Here is a 22,840-nt window from a genome sequence, read left to right as displayed (position 1 = left end):
AGAAAAACCTCTATCCGGCCACTTCTTCTCTTAGGGGTTTCTAAATGGTTGCAAGGTTGCATCCTGAACCCAGACAACCTGTACAGAAAATGATCTCATCCCCTTAGAAAACTCTATGTCCATATCAAGCCATCCAGAATAGCAAATCGAGGCTCCTCCACTTGCCCTACCTGTTTCAAGGCAAACAAAATCTATGTCATCATTCAGCATCTATCACTTCAGGTCTTCCTCCAACAATTCATGCTGGATGCTAATTCACCTGCTTCAGATTAAATATGTTTTCAGTTATTGTCACTAAATTCTGTTTTGTGTGAGAAATCACATCTCAGACACTTCTGCAAAAGTCTTGGCTTATCTCAGCATTTCCTCAGGACTGACCTTCATAATTAACAAGTAGAGTTTGAAGGTAGAGAAACTACGCTGTTGGTTTTGACTTCAAAAGGGACTGCATAAGTCCAGGAACCCACACTGCAGACGATAGACAGCTCAAAAATACACATCATGCTTCTTTCCATAGTATTTTAGGTACTTCCTTCTTACATTTTCAAAGAAGGAACTGGCACATGGAGCATTAATTTTTAATATTGCACCACAGGTTTCTTCAGACCTAAAAGTCCAACATTTGTAATTACTGAACAACAGAATTAAAACCAGAAGAACCTGAAGAACCTGTTGAATGATTCTGGATTTGAAAAAAGTTAAATAGTGAATTCAGACAAAGATTGCTTCCCCCAGCTCCAGTGTACAAAGGAGACACCACTGACACAAGTTTCCCATCACATTTGTTTAGAATACTCTAACAAGTAACCTAACACTTTGAAAGATTAAATACATGTGTTTCATTCAAGTTGCACAGAAGTCATAATTACTTAATTATATGTACAAATATAATTTCATTTGTAATTTTGAATTAATGTATGCCATGAGTATACTCTGCATCTTAACTGCTCAGTTAGCCACAAGGTGGCAGAAACTTCAAAGATAAAAAGATCATTGTAGGCAAGTCTGTGGGCTTGGTTTTGGTTAATATGCTACAACTAAAAAGATGGGGAAGAAATGTTTGTGTCACCAGATCTAAAATTAAGGAGCACACAAGTCCTTTTTCTACTTGTGGTGGAAAATAAAAATTCAACCTGTAGCATAATATGTAATATGTAGGTTTGAAGGAAAGTGATACGCAACCATTAAGTAAAACATTATGTTTTTCAATTTTAATATCTAGATTGAAAGTTACTGATTACTGAAGATACAAGCAAGCATAAAATATGTGGCCCAAAGTTCAAAAAGCCCAAATAAATTATTTTAAAAATATATAATTTTCAGATTATGACCTTTTTTTTGTGTTTGGAAGCAGCATTAAGTTTTCTAATTAAAAAAAAATAATTATTTCTTAAGGGAAAGTTGTATCAAAATAGCAAACAAATAGGGGAAGAATGCAGCTGCTAACCAGACATACACAGAACAAAAACACTGTAAAAGAACATCATAAAGCTTTCTAAAACATTACTAAGAACCATTAAGCAATAACTCCCATCATCTGTCACTGGCAAATCACTAACTTTCTGCCCTTTCCCATCAAATATTTTTACCCAGATTTTCACTTTTCAAAGTTACTATTTTTAATCAAAGTACGGGAAAAGTTAATAATAAAAGATAACAAGGATAAAACACACAAGGCTTGGTGAGGGGAAGACTAAGACTGTCTTAGAAGTTAATGCTTACATGATCATTTTATCAATACATAAATCAGAAAGGAAGTTGCATATAAAATCACAACAACATGAATCCCAAAATACAAGTGAGACAACGATAACAAGTACATTAAAAACTTACTGTCTAGCCTGGTCCTTATTGCCATATGTTACATTTACAACTGCAGTCTCCGTGTCAGTGTTCACTAGAGAGAAAAATGCAACAAAAAGAGGTTCAGTGTGTGCTCACTTCCCACTCCAAATCTGAAAGCAATCTGAGAGCAGAGCCATACCTTGCTCACAGTTCTCCACTGTTCCATACTGAGCTAACAAACTGTCCAGCACCTATGAAGAAGTAAAAGATATGACAGGTTTAAATTTCAAAACAGATTAACAAAAACCAGCCTGTAAAACTAATAAAACATGTAATAATTTTATCAGAGCACAAAGCATTCAAGGCATCCATTCCAATAAGGAAGAAACATCAACTGTTTTGGGAAGAACAAGCACACGTTGCTTGTTTTCTCTCACATCAGACAATCTGCATGTAAAACCTCATGAATGTGAAAATATAGAACATAATTCCAAGAAGTCACATGGCACTGCAAGTCACAAACTCTGAAAATAAACTTAGAAGTCACTTATCCTCAGAGTGGGCTAAAACAGAGGCAGGAAGAATCAGAGAAGAGAAAATCTGGAATAAAACCTTTCCATGCATCCCAAGCACGTATGTGTAACTCTGCGCTGTTTGAGTTTGTCCTTTTCTCCCTGCCCAGTATAAAAATGTCACTCTCTTACTTAGAGGTGGCTTGTCTATATAGAGGAGTTAACCAGAATAACCAGTACATAAAGAGCTGTTCCGCAATTATTTTAACAGTTTTCCCAAAGACCTGTTCCAGAGGAACCACTTGCACAACAGCCTCTTCATCGTTATTTGAAAGAAGCAATTTGTCCTTTGGCAGAAAGGTAGAGAGGAAGGGGTAAAATCATATGACATAGAGCAAAAGAAATCCAAATAAAGTGATTTTATTTGGCATATGTTCATTTGTTCTAGTCAAATGGAGGATGAAGCGGCAAGAGACAACGAGCCTTTTAGGAAAAACCAAGTGCCAGAATATTACAGTAAAAGCAATACCCACCAGTTGTATCTTCCTAAAATTCCCACTGTATATAATTTATTTTCTTCCTGGTGAGATGTGACTGTGGCAGTAACTAGCACAGAACACTAGTACATCACTGTGGTTTACTGCATCCTAAATATTTTGTCTCAAGAATTAAAATGATGCTGGAAAAGTTCACTATTTACACCAAGAAGTGAAAAAGTAAACTTCCAATATCTTCTGTGACCAACGTGTCATCCTTCACTTTGGTCAGTCTCTTAGGGCGAAATGTCAGTATGAAATGGAAGAACCCCTTTTGGGAAAGGAACAAAACAAGGAAGCAGGGATAGAGAGAAAGCAGTAGGCATAAAACCACATCTGTGTAGCTTCTCACTGCGGTACACTCCAGTTTGGTATAACCAACTGTGGGTGGACAAAACCCCAGTCCCTAAAAATGTAAAATTCAGAGTTTACATCCTCATGAGATTAAGACTTCAAAATTATAATTTATTACCACACCATATATTTTTACTACAATATAAAAGACATTTTTAAGATAAATTGCAGTTTATATGCCCAAACTTAATGACAACTTCCACCAGTATAATTTCCAATCTTTACTACCTACTAAAAAGGAAATTGCCCAGATATTTCAAAGGTAACATTTCAAACCAGGTATTTAAAAAGCAAAGCATTGCACTACTACTTCCAACTGCAGAATTTCCATATCTTTCTTGTACGGGGTCTAGTAAGTTTTGTTGGCAAGTGTTTTGTTTCCATAGACAAGTTGTTAATTGTCCTCTCCTTCTACAAATAGAGATTAGCTTACTCAGAGTTTGCCTTTTCAATCCCCTAAAAACTAAATTTTTCTGCCACTGCTCAGGTCTGACAATTTGAATCTACCTAAAGTAAAATTTGCTCTGAAATCCGCTAAATATTCCTGAAGCAGGGATGCTCCAGGGGATTCAAGTAAATTAAAAGGCTGTGGAAGAGCTTTTCAAGACAATTGAAATGTTGGCACAGACTAGTAGGAGAGTTGTAAGGTCTTGCAGGTCTGCAGCCATACTTCCAATGCAAGCCAGGAGAGTCACTGCATGTGATTAGAGGAAAGCCTTCTTCCACAGACAGCTTAAGTGGTAATTGTGCCTCCACTGAAATCAGCAGGTGAGCAGAATCTCAGGTGGGGGTCAGGGTTTTAAAACAAGAAAAGCAAAGTAAGTCCCTGGTTTAGAGCTCATTCTGAGATGTTTACCTGAAATAGGATACTAAAGAGTTCATTAGTCTGATAAAGCAATTTCTTTGTCCCTACAGTATTTCAACACCCTTGCTGTACTACACAGCAGACTGTACTACAATGTGAGCTACAGTCTTTAGTTAGTTCAGACAAATTTTTGTTACATTCCAACTGCTCAGATCACCAGCTCATGCCACTCTACCCTAAAGAGGCATTGCTTCAATACCACGGAATTTCACTGTCATCCTCAATCATAGAAGAAAAGATCAAAACTGGAATGCCAGAGGTACCACAAAACTCTGCTACATAATTATTAATCATTATTTTGTAAGCTATTTCCATATCAAATTGATACTCTAAGCTAAGCATACCTTTACATTAAGACATGCGTATTAATGTCATCAGCTTCAAGAAACAAAATGCTTTAAAGCTGAAGCCACGAAAGTTTTTAAAGATACTATATTTTGTCAAAAAACTACTACTTTCAGCATGTTTCTGATCAGTCATCAGAAACCTCTCAATCAACTAGTCTTGCATCTGCTCCAAGAAGCCCAGGAGCCAAAAGGGTCCTTTGCTGTTAATACTGAGGAATAGCTCAGGATGGCACACAGAGCATCCCACCCTTCTTTACCAGGAGTTCCCCACTTATGCTGCTACTTAACCCGCTTCTGAGCCGCGTCAGTCAGAAACACTGTCCATCTGGGCTTTAATCCAAGTGATTTGAGTTCCCATATTCTTAAAAGTGTTGCTTTACTGAACAGATTTATGAGAAGTTTCCATAAACAATCGGAGTTTTCTTTAACTGAAACAAGAAAAAGTCCTCTTAGGTTAAATACACTTGTTCTCCACAGCACTGTTCTTACTGGATGCTTGCATTTTCATCACCATTGTTCTCAAGCAACAAGGTTTCAAGTGTGATCAGCCACACAGTTGGCCTTTTAACCAGGCTGTATTTAAAACACACTAGTGAAGTTTCAGCAGCAGTTGGGGTATATGCATGTGTGCATGTGAAGAACAAGCTTCATGGGTGAGAACACTTTTAACTGACCCAGCTGATTCAGTTGGGAAAAGTCATTACAACTGTCTTAGAAGCCAGACCCTTTATTGTAACTCACTTTCAAAACACAGAACTGAACTGCATGTGTTTCTTACTTCACTTGTATTTACTGCAATAGCCAGTTTCTATTCACATCCTTAGTTTTTTCCTATTTCTCCTCACACTGTCTTTTCCCTCTCCCCATTTTTTTTCCCTCTCTAGCCCAAAGCCTCTAGCTCTGCTGCAAAACAAACATGTTTTGTTTAAGCTGCTCTTCCGTAACACTCTTCATGTACAGCCTTGTTGGGCAATCAGAACAAAATTCAAAGCCAAGTTGGTGGTGCAGCAGCAATTCTGATGAGCAGCTGAAAAGAAAAGTTTATTTGTACAAATATTTAATCTAAGCTGGAAAAAAAAAAGTCTTTCCTTTTCTTGAGCTCTCCTTCTAGCAGTTGTCTAAATTGGGTCTCCTGCTCTTGTTATAGCACAGATGTCTCTCTCACAAAAAGCTGCAGTCTTATACTGTGGACTTTCATTCATCAAGCTCTAAAAGCCAATTCTGACTTCATTATAAACAGCATTACCCTACACCAAGCCCCACAAATTGAGGCTGCTTTACAAGGAAAAAAAGAAACAAGGAAACGCTACTCTTCAGTAGAGCCAAGAGCTCAAAGCACACATTAAAATATCCCAGTTCTCATACAGATTTCACAGGTTTGGAAGTAGCACCTTTGAACAAAGCAGAGCAGTTGTTTTCTGCACTTTCAGAACAGACTATTTCATACACATCGTCTTATGGTGCTGTAGGATTTCTGCCCTACGCCATAAGCAAATTAGTCTCAAGACATCTGGTCCATAAGCACAGTTATCCATATTGTTTCTCACACATGCACTTAGCGATGGGAACTTCACGGTAGTGGTGTAGAACCTGAAGTTATATTCTCTACTCATGTAGAGCAAATCCATTAGACCATCACCCTTGTTTCCATGACTCCTGGCACATTGATTAGGAGTTAAAATTAGACAACACCACAGAAATCACAAATAGCAGAGGCAAAGAGACAGGAGGATTAGGATCATTCAGTAAAACAGCACATGGAAATTTTTTGCTGCAAAGGCCTTGAGCATCCTGGGTAATTTAATAAAAAAGGGGTGGAGGGGGAGTCAGGCAACAATATGAGGAAAGAAATCATCAGTGCAAGGGCTTTTTGATTCGAAAGAGGAAAGATGAGTTGAGAGAAAACAAAAGAGACAAGTAAGGAAAGGATGAGACATCATTCCAGATAACAAGCCTAGCTGAAACCATTAATGTGATCTACATAGTTCAAGTACTCTGTTGCTATAATTAAGTCCACAAGAAAAAGACAATTTTCAATTACTTATATTAATGCAGCTCAAACTGGCCTGGTGTGACACCCAGTGTGCAGCGCGGCACAAGCAGAGCTGGCATTTTGCGACTTCCATGCGTGAAACAGGACCTCGCAAAGCCACCACTGTTCTTGCAGCCCCACCAGTTGCCAGCAACTGATGATACCAAAAAGGGTCTTTGAAGGGCTTTCAGTTTGGCATGATCTTTTCATTGGCAGAAAGCGCATCCCCAACAATGGGCCCAGCTAACATGGCTGTAGAGAAAATTCAACATGAAGAGGCCCTTACTAAATGCCTGAGGAACCTGTTATTTTAGAAAGATGCAACGGGATAACCCTGCATCACCTGTGTGGAGGCCAGGTGAGCTTGGTCCCAGGTCACCCACCACACCTCCCAGGCTGGGAAGTCTGTCTGGACCACTGCCACCAGTCAGAACTTAAATATGGTAACTTCCCCCATTTTCACCAGAAAAGAAGGTCAGAACATGCTGGTCCCTTGTAAAGGCAGAGCAGCATGGACATGCAGCACCCAAAACAGCACATGGTCTGCCAGGACAAAGTTATTCCTCCAAAACCTTGTGAAGACATTTGAATAGGCAAAGCCACTTTGCGATGGCTCAATACACTGCAGCATATGGTGATGGTGTTTTTCATCTTGTAGGCCCTCCAATACCCAGTTTACTGTCTCAAGAAACCATAACCATAGTCTGGAAGAATCAGAAAAATAAGCCTGGAAGCTGCTGAAGTCATTGTTTGCACACACCAGAAAGGCAGCGCCTGAAAACAATAACTCTGGCTTATTTACCACATCCCATACAAACCCTGGAGTGAATTCTTCTCCTGGGAACTTACAGTTACATCCAAATGTTCAAAACTATTAATAAGTTTACCCTATAATACAATTCTGTTTAGGTGGCATTACCAGGGTTTTAAGAATGTAAATCTGAACCACAGAGAACAAAGACAAAATTGACAAAGGAACTACTAATTGAGTGACCAATTTGGACACCAAGGGCTTGATTTTCCACAGCACTCGGCACGTCTGTGTGTTCAAAGAGCAGCTTCAAAGTCACTTCTGGTAGCAAGAAGAGCACAGCACTTCTGCAAGAGGGACCTGAGGCTCATCACAAGACAAACTGAAGTCAAGGCACACTCTAAGTAACCAATAGCAACTTCTGCTTTAACAGTGTGCTCAGCACTAGAGACCAAGAGGTGCGGAATACAGTTGGCCATGGCAGCATTCAATTCCTCTAGTCAAAGGAGTTTGTCTTCCTGAAAGTCCTCAACTTCCTGCACTATTAAGGAAGTGCATCATGAGTAACAGGGGTACAACTCTTACCGACAAGTAATCTCCACTGCACAAGCTGGACTTGCTACTTGACAGCAGAGCCATCCTCCAGCCTGAGCCAACATCCTTCCTACAGTGCCAAGAGCAAACAGTAGGTCCCTATTTACCTTGTTCTCATTATGGAACATCTGAAACACTAATTAAAAAAGAAGTTGATTATTTGTACTGAAGAAGAGACAATTTGGACTGTTTCAACTTCAGTGTTTCAAGTTAAGCAAAAGTGATAAAGCAACTGATGATAGGTCTCAGGTAGAACATCCCATGCAACCATAACTACAACTATTGTAACCAAGTCCACATACCACACGTGTTCAAAAGTACTTCCAGATAATACTGCTGGACCATTTATGTTTATTTATATACATATTTATATATTTTGTATTTATACATATATAATCACACACACCATATATATAAAATAAAAAGGTAATGGAAAAAGAAGACAAAATGCTTTGAAACCATATTAGTATTCAAGAAAAACATTGAAAAGGTTTTGCCTTAAATCTGCTAAATCAAAGAAATCACAGAGTATAATTAGCATAATTTACAGAAGGAAGAAGGTTAGCTTCTAAAGAAAACAATTTAGAGGAATCCAACAAGTGTAAGCAACACGGTAAACCACTACAGATGAAGATCAGCATCAGCACTTCCTTCCCATCAAGTAAAAATTCATACAATGGAAGATGAAAAAAAGTCACTGACAATATTCTAATGCAGCTCTGAAAATAGAAGAAAATGCAAAAGAAATTTTTGGGCTACAAGGTTAGTCCAGGTCCTCCATGCAGCAAGCAAAAAGTTCTTGTCTGCTTTCATGTTACCACATTACACCCTAAAGAGGAAAGAATCTCTTCAGTGTGTGATAGGGAGGAAAGATTAGTGCGCATTACATTAAGGAAGTATGGGACAAAAAAAAAATAAATCTTAGTATCAAGGCTGACAAATGGCATTAAGTAGTCTCTAAGGTTAAAAAAATAAAAAAGAAAAAGTACTTGAAATGCTCAGAGAAAGGAAAGAACAAACCCAACAAACCACTCATTAGGTGCATGGGTGGCCTCCTTTACAAAGAGATTAAAGGGAACAGGATAATTCAGTTTGGAAAGGATCGAAAGGGAATATGATACAGGTATTATGAAATAACGAATCACATAGAGATGGCCAAATTGGCAGCTTCGATTCACCCTTCATCTAAATTAAATGAAAACAAGTTTGAAAACACAGAAATAAGTATTTATGCAACACTATCTGAATGTAATTAAGCACTGCACAATATCTGCTACAATACTGCATTAATCTCTCCTCTCATCATGCTAAAGGTGTAACTCCAAGAGCAGTTTCAGGTAATGCCTGAGTTTAAGAACCAGGTTAGCACTAATGCTAGCACTTCTGATGCAGTACCCCTCCTGATTTCCACAAAATTAAAAAGCACTGTCACGCAGATGGGCCCTTAAAGGCAGCAACTGCTGTTTAATGCAGCCGATCCCTGTTCCCAGGATCTCCTTGTGGGCACTGGTGGGGCCCCCTTCCTCCTCCTTGGGCAGACGGGCTACCAGAACATTTTTGCGGCTCGGCGTGAGGGAAGGATCACATGCCGGGCTGGCAGATGGGTGTTGTGAAACGTAGTAGGAAGCAGCAGCAACACTTAGCTCGTGTTCATCTGCCTCCTCTCGCATTGAGGCAGCCAGTTTAAGTGGAAACACTCTCCACTGCTTCCACGATCCCATTTGTAGTTTGCCAAAAGGAAGTTAAAAAAAAAACATTAAAAAAAAAAGAGCAAGCCATAAAATCATTACTATCCAGTGAGCATCCATTGCCCAACTTTGATTAAATGATAGACTACACAAAAGCAAGGGAGCCAGCAAATTTTTAAAGAATGTTTGGAAAATACACAGGGATGAAGAATGGATTTTCTGCTTCACTCACAGCACTGTATTCAAATACAACTGGTGTTTTATTGGCAGTTTTGACACCTTCCTATGGAGGCATCCAGCCCTGGTCTCTGTCCGGAAGACTGCTGCTCAGCCGCACAGTGCAAGTTGCAATGTCCTGCTCAGTGACATGAAAACCAGAAAGGAAGCAGTTACTTTTTTCCTTTCCCCCTTGACCTCTCAGTCTTCCCAACTTTAGTAGCTCTATATCATTACCAGAAACTTCTTTTCAATTCAGAGGTTTGTCAGGGAGAATTGTATTTCTCCTCCACACTTTACTCTTGTCTCTGAGTATGTGTGCACATGTGTATGCAAAAGACACTTTCAAAACCTATTTTCTGTAGCTAATAAAAAGTCTTGAAGCAGCTTCATTACTGCTCTACAAGGCCGGTGCTCATTCGATGTTTTTATTTTCAGCATAATAATAGATCCTTCATTTTAAAAATGCCCTCTGTAAAGTTGGAAACCTGCAACTGTAATGGGAATCTGTCAGACTAAAAATCAATTCTTGAATCATCTTTTAGAACAGATCAATAATTACAAGTTCCAAGAAATTTCTCAACAAGAGCACAGGGATAGTTTCACGAAGAGGCCACACATATGAAACATTTTCCTTCTGGTACAGGTGTGCTGGTGCACTGTAGAAACAGAGCCAAGTCAGTGCTTGATACCACTTGATTCCCAGGGAAAACTCACCTGGGAAAATTGTCCCATATTCTAACATTAAGCATTTCCTCTAGATCTGCTTGTAAGTATTGAAAAATGATAGAGGGAATCATAGAGGAAAATCCTGTAATGTGGATTTAGTTCATAGATTAGTACAGATAAAAATAAAGTATATTAATACTGAGATGGAGATCACATCTGAGACTCTCCCTCTATTGTGCACAAGACTCAAGATGACAAGCTTTCAGGAAGAAGATAAGTCCTTAACAACCACTTCATGAATATCTTCGATCTCTTTATAACCAGGGAAAAACTATAAAAAGCTTGAAGCATTTTACTTGAGTTATATTCACAGGATTTCCCTTCCCCCTTTTTAAATTGGTCATCCACCAATTTAAAAGCCAAGATGCATGCCATGCCCTGGTTTCCCAGCAGTCCTACTAAAGGACAGATTGCTGCTATCTAGCAGCTACCTAACCATTCAGATACATCATAAAAGTATAAATGTTTCAAACACCCAAAACTAAGTTATTAAACCCCCTAGAAGTTGAAGAGATTATCATGAAATTCTGTCAAGCACATATTTACCAAGAGCTATGAGATTTCCAAGTCTAGCTTAAATTATGCCATCATTATATCCAACTCGTGCATTAATCTGAGAGGTAAGGTTTAAGAGGATGTTTACAAAAAACCACAAACTTTTGAATGTAATTACCTGAACTAGAAATAAAGATTGCAAAAGATGCACTATGCTAATACCATTTGACCTATATACCAAACAAAACAATTCAGAACATGACTGCTGAGTGCTAGCTGACAGCTTGCAGACTATAAATTGCTTTTAAGTGTCATTCGATTGCTCCTTCAAAATTGACAAGTAAGATGACTGGAACAATCCAAGAAGAACAGCCATAGTTAAATCAGTTAACTATGCCTAACGTGGTTCAGGAGTGATTGCTGCTTCTATCTACTTGCATTCAGAGCCTCCTACAAAGAGAGATAGAAGAGTTTCCCGTTCACAGCCTTGCAGGGTGTATTCAGTCACCAGCAAGCTCTCCAAGTCTGAAGTTTATTGCACAGCCTCATTATTAATAAAATTAGAATACATTTTCACTTCTTATAAAGGGAAAACAAAAGAGGTGTAATCAAAATCAGCAAGTTTACACTGTTCCACTCATTTTGCAGTAACTCTAGTGGCACAGACCTGAAAACTGAAATACCCATAATCCTCACAAATACTGGAACGCATAAAGGAAAGTAGAACTACCAACTAACACAGGTGATACATGGTTTCTTGTTCTTTTATTCGAAGATAATTGCTTGCCCTGGAACATAGTTAATTGCCTGCTACTTCTCAGGCTTACTTATGAAAAATCACAAGAAGTCAAACACAACACAGCAGAGGTCTGCTGCCCCAAGGAGGGCTGCTCACTCCAATGGCCCCACAGGAAAGTTTGCGCCTAAGTCTCTGCCTTATATTTGATAGCTAAATTTTCAGTTCAACTAAATCAGCTCTGTCCAAGACATCAGGATTTAGCAGCTAAAAAAGCCGTTAGAGCTGTCCTTTGCAAGGATCACTCTTACACAAGCATCTGAACAATGTGGTAACTCCAAATACTAGACTGATGCCCTTCATTTCTAAATACACAACAAAGCACTTTTCCAGAAACCTACATACACAATTTCAACGCAGCTTCTTTCTTACTCTTTCTAAAACAGTCACTGCAAGTATTTGGAGAAGCAGCTCCAGCCCTCTTTCACTGCTGCTCTATAAGTAGCTGCATAAGCTACCCTCTACTAACAGTACTTTAACTGTCTACAACAATATTCCCCTGAACATGAATCAAAAACATCTGTAGTAATAATAAATTAAGAGTAAAGGCAAACAATAGTACAGGGCACTGTAGTTGTATGCCATTTACCAGTTTCACATATACTATACAATAAACTATCTCCTCTTGTCAAAACAACTCATTCTCCTTAAAATGCTTAAAATTTAAATTTTTTGACATTTAAAAAGCCAGCACTGTTTAAAATAAGGGAAGTGGGAGTGTAAATCCCCGCTATACGCCTGTATGAATGTACACTTCATTCTGATTTTTCACTGATTCATAGCAAAACACTCAGCCCGACAGAAGGGGAACTAGATTTTTAGGCACAGAGGGAAAGAGTACTTCAGTGCTTTGCTATTGACATGGGAAGAAAGAGGAGGTGGTGTAAGAGGAACTGAAATCTTGGTTATTCGTCTGCTGAATGTTTAGGGAGTCACGGTGCTTAAATCCCTGCTCATGGCATCTGGATGAGAGTGCAACACGCTATTCGGGGCTAAGCATAGCAAAGGAGATGCAAAGAGCAAGTAGTAGGACTGCTAGAGCAAGGGAAAAATTGATTTCAAAACATTAGTGGCATACACCTCTTGCATTAAACAGCAGTTCTGCATAACAAAAGCAGCAACAAACCAGGGTAGCCCCTGCCTCAAAGAGCTTGGAAGGTGTAGGCAATGAATGCAACAGCTACATAGGGAAGTACTATGGGCGGGGGAGAAGGGTGAAATGGGAAACACAAACATCCACCTAATCTTTTGGTTCAGAGGTTGTCCTCAGCCAGCCTGGCCCGCTCCAAAAGCCTGAAGTGGGCCCTCCTTACTGACTGGCCATAGAAACGAATAGGCTGCCTGAGTGCTGAAGGGGACGGAGGTGAACAGTGAGGCAGCAGCATCCAGGAGAGGTTTCACAGGGAACCAGATCTACACCATTTAGGAAAAGACATCCAGCAAGTTACCAGCTACTGTGGAAGTAATACTTCCTAGGGTGGGGCTTTCAAACTATGAGGGGCATCATTAAAGAGTTCTCCAAAAACTCTGGACAACAGAGTTTAGGGACAAGCTGCATCAGAAGGGAGAAGGAAGCAAATAGGAAGATCAGGATCCCAGGTCAGTGACCACACAAGAGCAGTTTCTGAGTGTAAGGGAACATAAATGAGAGATAGAGCTGAGGAGCAGCAGAAGCCTCAGAAACCAACTAGTACACACTCTTATAAACCACATACTGTCACACACACACCAGTGCTCAGTTTCAGGGAGATGGAAACAGCTCAGCATACAGAAGCAGCAACATACAAGGAGCCCTGAAGCAAGAAAGCATAAGACACAAAATACTGATGACGATTTTCATCGCCCAGATACTCCAAAGGAGAGAGGAGAGAAAAAGGAACATGAAGCATGACAGATGAGACCCTCTAACAAAGCGTGGCAGAGCTCTGCTCAGTACAGAGATACTCCAAGCTGCTCTTCAGACAAGAGTTGACTGAATAAAGATGGGCCTGCTGCACATGTTCTACTATAAAGACAGGGTTTTAAATTATGAATAACAAGGCACATACAATGTGATATCCCAGAGGAGACAAGTAGTATTTAAAATGCCAAGAAAAACACAGAAATACAAACGACCTTCTCCCTCCATGAAGCCAGAAGCAAATTTCCCAATAACCAACAAAAATGCATCAGGAACTAGACAAAATATGGACACTGGGTGTAAAGAATAGGCATTTGCACTAACACGGCACCTTTCTGCAGACTAGTTTCTCCTAGGAGGAATAAGAGAAGGAGCAGAAGAAGCTGAGGACATCCCATTTCCAGACGCTTTTCTTACTTTAAAAATGTCCCAGTGCTTTGGAGACCTTTTTACCAACATGTTTTAAGGTCTTTGGCTCTAAATGGATTTGAGAGGTTCAGGCTGAGAGGCTGCCATATTGTTCCCTCCAGGACATCACAACGTCCCTGGCAGCAGGGCTGACAACACTAGAAGAGCTGCTGCCAGCCACAGAGGCTGGCTTCGAAACCTGAACACCCTTGGCTAGAATTTAAAGCCTAAACACTCTGTGTACCACCCCAAAAATACATGAAAGCATTTGGCCATTCTTACACATAGCAACAGGAAAATTACTTTTCCCTCTGCTTACCCGAGAGCATGCTTAACTTGCAAACTAGCATAAATAGTAAGACCAGCTATGGCAGAAAAAAAAATTATGGGATGGGGTAACATGGCCGAGTGTGCTGCAGGAGCCTGTGGAAAGCAATACCCCATGAGGTCTGGCAGCAGATCAAGGGCAGTCACTTCAGTTGCTTTTCAGATTATATAGCTTTGTGAAATTATTTTGGTAATATTCAGCCTTCTAAAAACCTCTCTATGGAAAGTGGTCTTTTCTAGACCCTCATTGTTGAGCTATTACCCACCAGTGCACAATGTACTACTGTAGTTGTGCTGGCTACCATGCCAGCAGAGCAGTAGTGGTACACGCTATTGAACCAATGAGACCAGCCCAGAACATGAGGAATGTCTCCCTTTCCAGCCTCCTCTTTAATTTTAGCGCAAGCACAGCTCTGCTGCCAGGGCAGGCCATGCCAGGCCAATATTTGATTTGTAAACAGACACTCCAACATGCTCATCTTAGCTGCAGGCTCCAAGTTATCTGCTGTTACTCTCAACTGGCATGCAGGAAGACTCCTGCATGTAACCTTATCTGCAATGGTGAGCTTTCACAAGAAAGAGGCAGATAGTTAAATATATTTTAATGATTATATTAGCTTTTCCTAGAAGAAAAGGGACAAAACAACCTTGACAGCCCCTTTGTCACCCTCCAGCCCATGTTACAGAGGTAGTTCAGGAACCAAAGGGCAATTAAGGCAGACATGCTTTGCCTCTGCACACTACAACATGCATAGGGTGTGTCCTCTATGTTTAATAAAGGCTCTCATGCTTTCCAGTATAATAAAGGAATAGCCCCAGGGTCAACGCTCTGAAAATATGAAAAGATGGTGACAAGGAGACATATCAGCTTCGTGCCTTGTATTGTCTCCCACCAGTACTACCCAGGGCACCCCTTAACCTCTATCAGTAGCGGCTACTGCACAGCAGGTCCTGAAGTGCAAACCAGGAGCTACCACAGATAAACTTAACTCTTAAAAATTAGTCTGGACCCTCTTTTTTTCTGGCGGCCGTTTGGATACACAGTCTTCTATATCCAGTTTCAGTCAACTGGAGTCTTCTGAGGTTAAACTTATAAAAAGGCCTCATCTTATGTTCATTTCTGTCTGCTCAGAGACAAACAGATATCTTTTTTTTTTCCTTACCCGTTTAATAAGAATCACTACCAGGAATGGACACACACAAAATGGCAGCAACATATTTCCAGACTGGAAAAAGACCAGCCTTCTGGACTGATGGACCAACTGCTCCACTCTGGCAATCATTCCCTTGAACAAACCTCAGTACTAACTGTAGTAGGGGTTTTTTGTTTGTTGACATTATTTGTTTGCTTATTTGTTTTCCTTCTGTGAGTCTTGCCTAAAAGTTTAGGACACAAGCTTTTTCTTCCGTGCTTTTACAAGAACAGAGGATGCTTCTTGCAGGGATCCAAGACAACCCAGCAATAATGAGCAGCTCAAAGGTAGCAATGGGCTTTTTGAGGAGCAGAGGAGGAAACAAGACATCACTCCCCTTTTCTCACTTCTGCCATACTTATTTTAAGTAAAAAACCCCACGGTTAGCTCAATAAGTCCTCCCCCCACCTCCCTAATATCTAACTAGAGAATAAATGCTCACATGCCACTGATAAGGAACTTAAGTCTCTGAACAATGACGCCTGTATGAGATCATATTCCTCACTGTTTGGGCTGCATTAAAACTACCATTAAAAGCTTCAGTGCTTGTGGTATTTTGATACCTTCAGACAAGAAATCAGGAAACTGTAATTCAAGAGATCTTTGTCCAAATTCTGGAAAAAGGAAGTCTGATTTATCTGCATTTTGACTACATCTATGACTACATGTTACTAAATTATCAGTCCTTAATTTCAAAAAAAAAACAAAGGTACCAACAAATAAGCATTACCCAGTTCCTTTCATCTGCTTCTCATTAAGGTGGGGGCACCAATGCCTTCAGCTAGATATTTGCCACAGAATGAATGCTAAAAGCAGGCTTTAACAAGAAGAATACAAAGACAGCGGTTTGCTCACCTCCAGCTGTACCGTGTGAGAATGAAAACGGAAATACTTCACAAGTGCAAATATCTTTGTCATATTAACCATGTTAGTACATTCTCCTAGAAGCCTCTTAGAAAAACATTCAGGCTGGTTTCTGACACTGGCAGACATAAGTCTTAGCAAATCCATCCTTAAGATGATTTAAAAGATTTGCTCACAAAGATGGTCCAGCTCACTATTTCCTTTCACGCTCCTGTATGAAATAGGTCTTCTCTGCCACTGCTACAGACGTGGATTACAGATGCTTGTGCTTGAGTATGGGCAGCTGACCACTACTTGAAAGTTTAAATACCTTTTTCTTTCACATATATTTCTGTGTACATATGCATATATGCACACACAACATATTATACATATTCATTCATATCCCACCTACTTGCAGGATAGCAGGACTCAGAGCATGGAAGAGCAAGCTGATATGAGAAGCTACTCTGGGCCTAAAAATATAGGTTGTGGGATGTGTGCAGAGCACACACATCTCAAAGAACTCTGCGTAGCATTAGCTTAAGATGAATAATGTTCACTCACGATTGGCTCATTTAAAAAGTGGCATCTCAAAGGCTGGTAGGACATATGGAATATTGTTTACTGAATTCAGCATCTTGTCATAGGCTTAAACTATTTGATAAATACAGCTCAAGCTGGCCTCCTGAAGATATTCAAATGAAATACTCCTCAGCCAAAGTGACAAGAACAGCAGTTGAGAGCAGGTCTACCAGGAAGAGTTTTGCAACGTGAACCTCCAAGAACAGCTAATTTAGAAACAGATATACAGTAGCTCCATACACTGGCAAGCTTCATATGCATCTTTCCATGAGACACACAAACCCTGTACCTCAAGATCTGAACCCTGTACTTTGAACATGTACACACCCTGTACGTGTGTTCCCTTATCCTAATATTGCGGCACCTGTGGTGTTTCCCCACACACACTACTTCAAAGAGGCCAATGTCAATAGGAACACACTGAAAGTTCCATGCAAAGAGCACTGACTTACAGAAGGTCGTTAAAAGCACTTGAACTTTATCTGCTGGAACTCGAGTCAATCCAAGCACTAGTATTCATGCCACAGTAAGGCTGCAGCTGGAAGACCAGGTCTATAACTTGTCTTGTGACAACCACAGCTACCTGATTTCAGAACCAAGGCTGCTCTGATGAATTAGATCTTTGACTGAAGTTGGTTTTGGCTTTTGATGCATCCCCCAAATTCTGAAAACAGACAGCTATATGAATCACCAGAGCTATTCAAATTCTAAACAAGTCATTTTACCCAGCATAAGGTGCAATCAGCTACACCTCAGTAATTTCAAGCCAATTGAATCTGTACCTCTGGAGGTTTTTTAAGTATGAATAACTTTTAGACACTCACTACTAGAGATACCCTTCCCATATATCACTGCTGGTTTTATACTTATTATTTACTTATTAAGATTTCTACCATTTCACTTGTGTACAACAGTTACTAAAACATTTAACACACTTGAAGACTTTCATCTTCACAGAAGACAGTGGAAAGACTTAATGACCTCAGGTCTCTCTTGGATGTCACGTTTTAGTTGGGTTTTACTTCCCCTGCTGGAGATACCCTCAAAGTGGTCTACATACTTTTTAAAATGGCACAAGAACAGCAGACTCCAGGCCACAGAGAGACTCTTTGCTAGAGAGACTAATGTGACAGGGCTAGCTGAGAGGAGGATGTTCATCTTGAAGGGGGGGGGCCCCCCCCCCAGCCTGATGTAAAGGGAAATACCTACAGCCATTCTACTCAGCACTGGGAAAATATCATCTGCTAAAACCCTTGTCTCTACAAATATTATTTGATATATCAGTAACTGGTTTAAAGTAAGCCTATATCCATCAAATCCTTGAATAAATTTCACTTTAAAATTAGCCAAGATACTTCAGAAAGTGAATGTTTAGACTCTGCACTTCATCATTCTCTATTGCTTTAGAAACAGTACTAAGGTGTTTGCAAGCCCCTTAGTTTCATCCCCAATTTGAGCCAACTATGAAGTGTAAGTTATGCAGCATTAAAAGACAGAGACACATAAAACAAACCCATGATTTGTTAATATAAATCTGTATGTGAGAGCATAGGCACAAAACATAACCATCCATCTACTACACGGTTCATATACTGGGGAAACAAGCATATATATGAATGCAGACAGCTGTGTGAACACTTGCAGTTAAAATACATAGTATGTAAGGAAAAAAGCAATGTTTCAAGAGGACTTCTTTAGTTTCTCAACATCTACTTTCTGTTATGCTCTTAAATGGAGTTGAAAAGCATTGTAAAAAGAGTATCAAGTAGATATGCGATGTTTTAAAGAAAAAGGGAAAAAAAAAGCTCTAGATATAGAGAATGCTAAGGTTACATGGAACTTATCACACCTGTAGGTAGCAAAAGAACGTAAAGGTTTGGATTAAAGGTTTGGAGGTCAGCTTTTTCTTTTTTGCATTTCATTTTTTTTTGTCATAGATTTTTTTTTAAATATGGTCAATATAAATATATTTATATATTTACATATAAGTATGTAACTATATAGTCTACAAATACGGGCAATGGAAATTGACCGTAAAAAGACTTAGTTCTTGGAGCACTGTGGAACAGCAAGTGACAATATGAGAGCACCTTTCCATTTATAACAATGCCATGAATGCAACAGAAACAACTTGAGTTTGTAAGAGGTGCACTGTGTTACATTATCAGGGACCAGAAAATACCTTATGTTTTAACTGTAATCAGCTTTGAAATACAAAGTTATTATTAAATCTGCATTAGAAACTTCAGGGAATACTTGCATTTCCAGCATTTAGTCTATGAAAAGCTTAAACTGCAATATATATGCACACATCACCAGCCCATCACCCCCAAGATGTTTCCTGCCTAGTGAGCTCACAGCACTAGTTGTATGTTTGTCCTTCATTTGTTACACCATGAGGAAAGAGCAGACATAGGTCACTACAAACCATTCTATTAAACACTCATTTTCTAACCATCAGGGAGAAGACAAATGGTTCAAGTTCTGAAGTTACCAACTGCAAACTTAACTGGAACCATAATTACAAAATTCTGACTACTAAACTATGCATGGAGAGAATGTAATATTATGTTTTCTCATCTAAAATACAATCACCTCTTCACATTGGCCAATAATAATAAGATCTGAATAAACGCTCCATTGTGTATGCTTCTAAGCTACCCCATGCAAATATAAGTCTTGCTGTAACAGTGGTTACAAACCACCAAACTATCAGATCAAAAAAAATGCATAGTTTTCCAACTTGGATGTCAAAGTTAAATTCCTTAATCCAAAGCAAGTCAGCAGAAGAACTCCGCACCCCTGCCCTTCTCGGCAGAAACAGCAACTATTCCAGATCCTTAACAGTTGGTCTTACTTATTTGGCTTTATTGGGATTTCCCCACCCCTCAAGTATCAGCTGCCAGATAAAGAAAGCTGCTCTCTACTACTTACTACCAAGAGAACTATATCTGTGTAACCTTTAAATACTCGGGCAACTACACAAACACCACTCGTACTCAGCTCTGAGCCTAATAATGAACAGGCAGTTGTAAATCTGGTATGAAGCAGACCACGTGAGGATATGGCCATCTGTATAATGACTGCAATGCACATTACTGGTGTAGCGTGTAATGTTCTTCCCTCATTAAAAACACCAGCACAAAACCATATATGTGAAGCACATGCCTGTTTACAACAATAACTTCCCCAGAAAAGCTAGGAAGACCGCAAAGCTGGCGACAAGAAACAGCAGTTGAGCCTCTCGCAGCTGTGTGAAGTGTCATGAAAACAAGCTCTTGCCCTGCGACGTCTGTCCATGTTGAGGAGGCTGTGAGCACAAACCGTGAGAGCTAAAACAGACCTCAAGGTTTCCCACACAGCATCTCCTGGTCACTGTGGCAGGCAGGTAGGGCTTCATTTTGCCCGCACACCTCAGAACAAAGCGGCCTGAAGGCACGCGGGCAGCAAGAAGGGAGAGGCTGCCTTGCAACAGGGAGCGAGGAGGGATGAAAGACAGAGGCAGGAGCCAACTGTGTGCCTGCAGCTCCACAGTCTCCTACACCACAGCTCTGGTCAAGCCCGAGGTGGCTGATGGCAAGAGCCATGGCAGATGTGACCTGAGGGCAAGCAGCTGGAGGGGGCAGCTGGCCCCAGGTCTCACCAAGTGAGCCCCGCCACTGCTTACAAAGCAGCTCTGTGGCCACCCCAGCAAGAGTGTCAATCTGTTGGCTCCCAACAGCGGAAGCCCTTTTGTTCATAGATCTATTTTTTTTAAATCTGCGTTTCTTCTCTTTTGGGATTGTCGCTTATGAGCTGCGAAAAAGTGCAGCAAAATATATATTTTCATGCTCCACGAGTCACGTTCCTCCTCTTTTCTTTGTCCCAGCCATACGCCATTTCTGTATCCAATTCAAAAATACCAAAACAGGGACATGCATTTCCCTCCTACAACAGGGTTTTCAGAATTATTCATGATTTAGAAATGCACAGCTTAATTTGGACTGTTTTACAGCCTGGTCTCTGTCTTTTAATGCTGTGTAACTTGTACTTTATAGTGGCTCAAGCTGCGAAAGAAACTAAGCACAGCTTGCAAGCTCCTCAATTCTGCTTCTAAAGCAATAGAGAATGATGAAGTACAGAGACTAAACATTCATTTTCTCAAGGATCTTGGATTATTTTAAAGTGAAATTCCCTCAAGAGTTTGATTGATATAAGTGCCAAGGAATCCTGTGCAACACTAATGTTTGGTATTAGGCAGGATACAGTGCCAGCACCAACAGCTATTTTGTTTGCAAGGGCAATCAGTTTGGAATAAGCCAGATTATATTCGCAGAGACAAAACACTCTGCAAAAGCTGTTTCCCAGCACTGAACCTGCAACCGCTCTTCCCTCTCCCTCCCTAGTCCTAACACGTCTTTCCCCCAACAGCACTGGTTGCTCACTATGTGCCACCACTGGAAGAAACACACCAACTGCTTTGAAGACATTTGCAACACAGGAGTGAGAGCCCTCCAGAGCCCACAGAACATGACCTCCATGAAGCAGCTGAAAGACTTGCTGTCGTACCAGCTACAAAAGAGAAGCCCGAGGGAAGCCTCGAGTCTGTGGATGTATATGAAGGAAGTAGAGAGGGGTGGGGGGCACAGAAGATTCCTTTACATCAGTAGTGAATCCACTGAGCAGTAAACAGGCTACAGATAAACCAGGGGAACAGGAGGCTGAACTGTGGGGGCAATGTGAGGAGGCTGTAAGAGCTACTGCTTGAGAAAGCAACAGCATCAACTGAGCAAAACAAAGTCCTATGCAAACCAGTGCTTGCTTTTGTCTCCCCATGCTTTCACATCCTGGTCCTGGCCCATGGACAATGCCCCTCAGCCTGCCCCTCTCACCACACACCAGGTTTCCACTGCCCTCAGGGTTTCATGGTTGCTAGACCACTGTGCTTCCTCTCCCCACAAGCTGGGGTGATCAGAGTCCTCGCTTCAGCTCTTTGTAGTGGGCACCCCAAATAGCAGCAGACTGGGCCACAGCCCCAGTGCTCTCTCCTGTCTACGCATGTGCCTTCCGGACACCACGTCAGAGGCCCCAGGGGATGATCTGGGGCAAAACCACCCCAAAACCACCTACATGTTTTGGGCAGCAGCGATAACTTTCTTAAAAGCCACATAGACTCTTGTATGCTCTTAGCGTAAAGGTAAAACCGGGAGCAAAGGAAGCAAGGAAGGAAGGAAGCTACATAAAGCCTACAGTTAGTTAAAATAAATCTCGCTCCTCCTCCCCTTCCCCTAGGCCTCATGCACCCTTTCTGCTCTGAGCACAGCAAGCCACCTCTCTGGTTCTCTTACACAGGCTTTGTACTTAAATCAGTCCTGGGCTGTGCTTAGGTGGATCCCTTCCTGTGTGACCAAGAGAAACACCACTTGGTAACACAGCAAACTGCATGGGCCCAAAGGCAGATTCTGAGCAACACCTCTGAGGGACGTACAGCAACGTATGTATTCATGCGATACATGCGGTGTAAGACCAGTAAAAAAAGCGTGAAATGCTTTCATGGGCTTAACTAGTTCAGCTTTTTGGAAGAAAGGTATGGCAAAAGCACAGTCATAAAAACAGACAAGCTAATATGAGTGATTATTCTTCTAATGAGGTCTCAACTGCATCTGAAGTAGTTTCAGTAAGTGACAAGAGCCAGAATGAAAGACAGCAATGTGATTTCATGAGTGGAAAAGCAGGGCTTGAAAATGCTCAGAAAGGCACCACTATCAAAAAGAAGGAGTGCAGATGCTGTAAAAGGACTGAAACTTACCTGTGCACTCTCTTAGTAAGATTAGAAAAAGTTACTGAGAGCATTATGAACAGATATGCCACCTGACTTTGTATACTGAAGGAACAGGTTTGGGAG

At 40.6% G+C, this 22,840-nt stretch overlaps 1 protein-coding gene across 3 annotated transcripts in view; it reads right to left on the bottom strand.

Annotated features, from left to right (window-relative positions):
- IGF2BP3 (insulin like growth factor 2 mRNA binding protein 3) overlaps positions 1 to 22,840 on the bottom strand; it is a 114,762-nt gene that overhangs the window by 42,025 nt on the left and 49,897 nt on the right. For all 3 annotated transcript variants that reach the window (XM_061370324.1, XM_061370325.1, XM_061370323.1), the window contains 2 exons: positions 1,985 to 2,036; positions 1,834 to 1,897 (listed from right to left, as the gene is read on the bottom strand). In XM_061370324.1, the coding sequence (XP_061226308.1) occupies positions 1,834 to 1,897; positions 1,985 to 2,036 (116 nt within the window). The remainder of the gene's footprint in view (positions 1 to 1,833; positions 1,898 to 1,984; positions 2,037 to 22,840) is intronic.

The sequence above is a fragment of the Neopsephotus bourkii genome, unplaced genomic scaffold (assembly GCF_033783945.1).
Source record: "Neopsephotus bourkii isolate Nb327-2 ecotype Australia unplaced genomic scaffold, CSIRO-AGI_Nbou_v1 NB_1539, whole genome shotgun sequence".
NCBI classification, from domain to species: domain Eukaryota; kingdom Metazoa; phylum Chordata; class Aves; order Psittaciformes; family Psittacidae; genus Neopsephotus; species Neopsephotus bourkii.
This window is presented reverse-complemented; position numbering and strand designations above follow the sequence as displayed.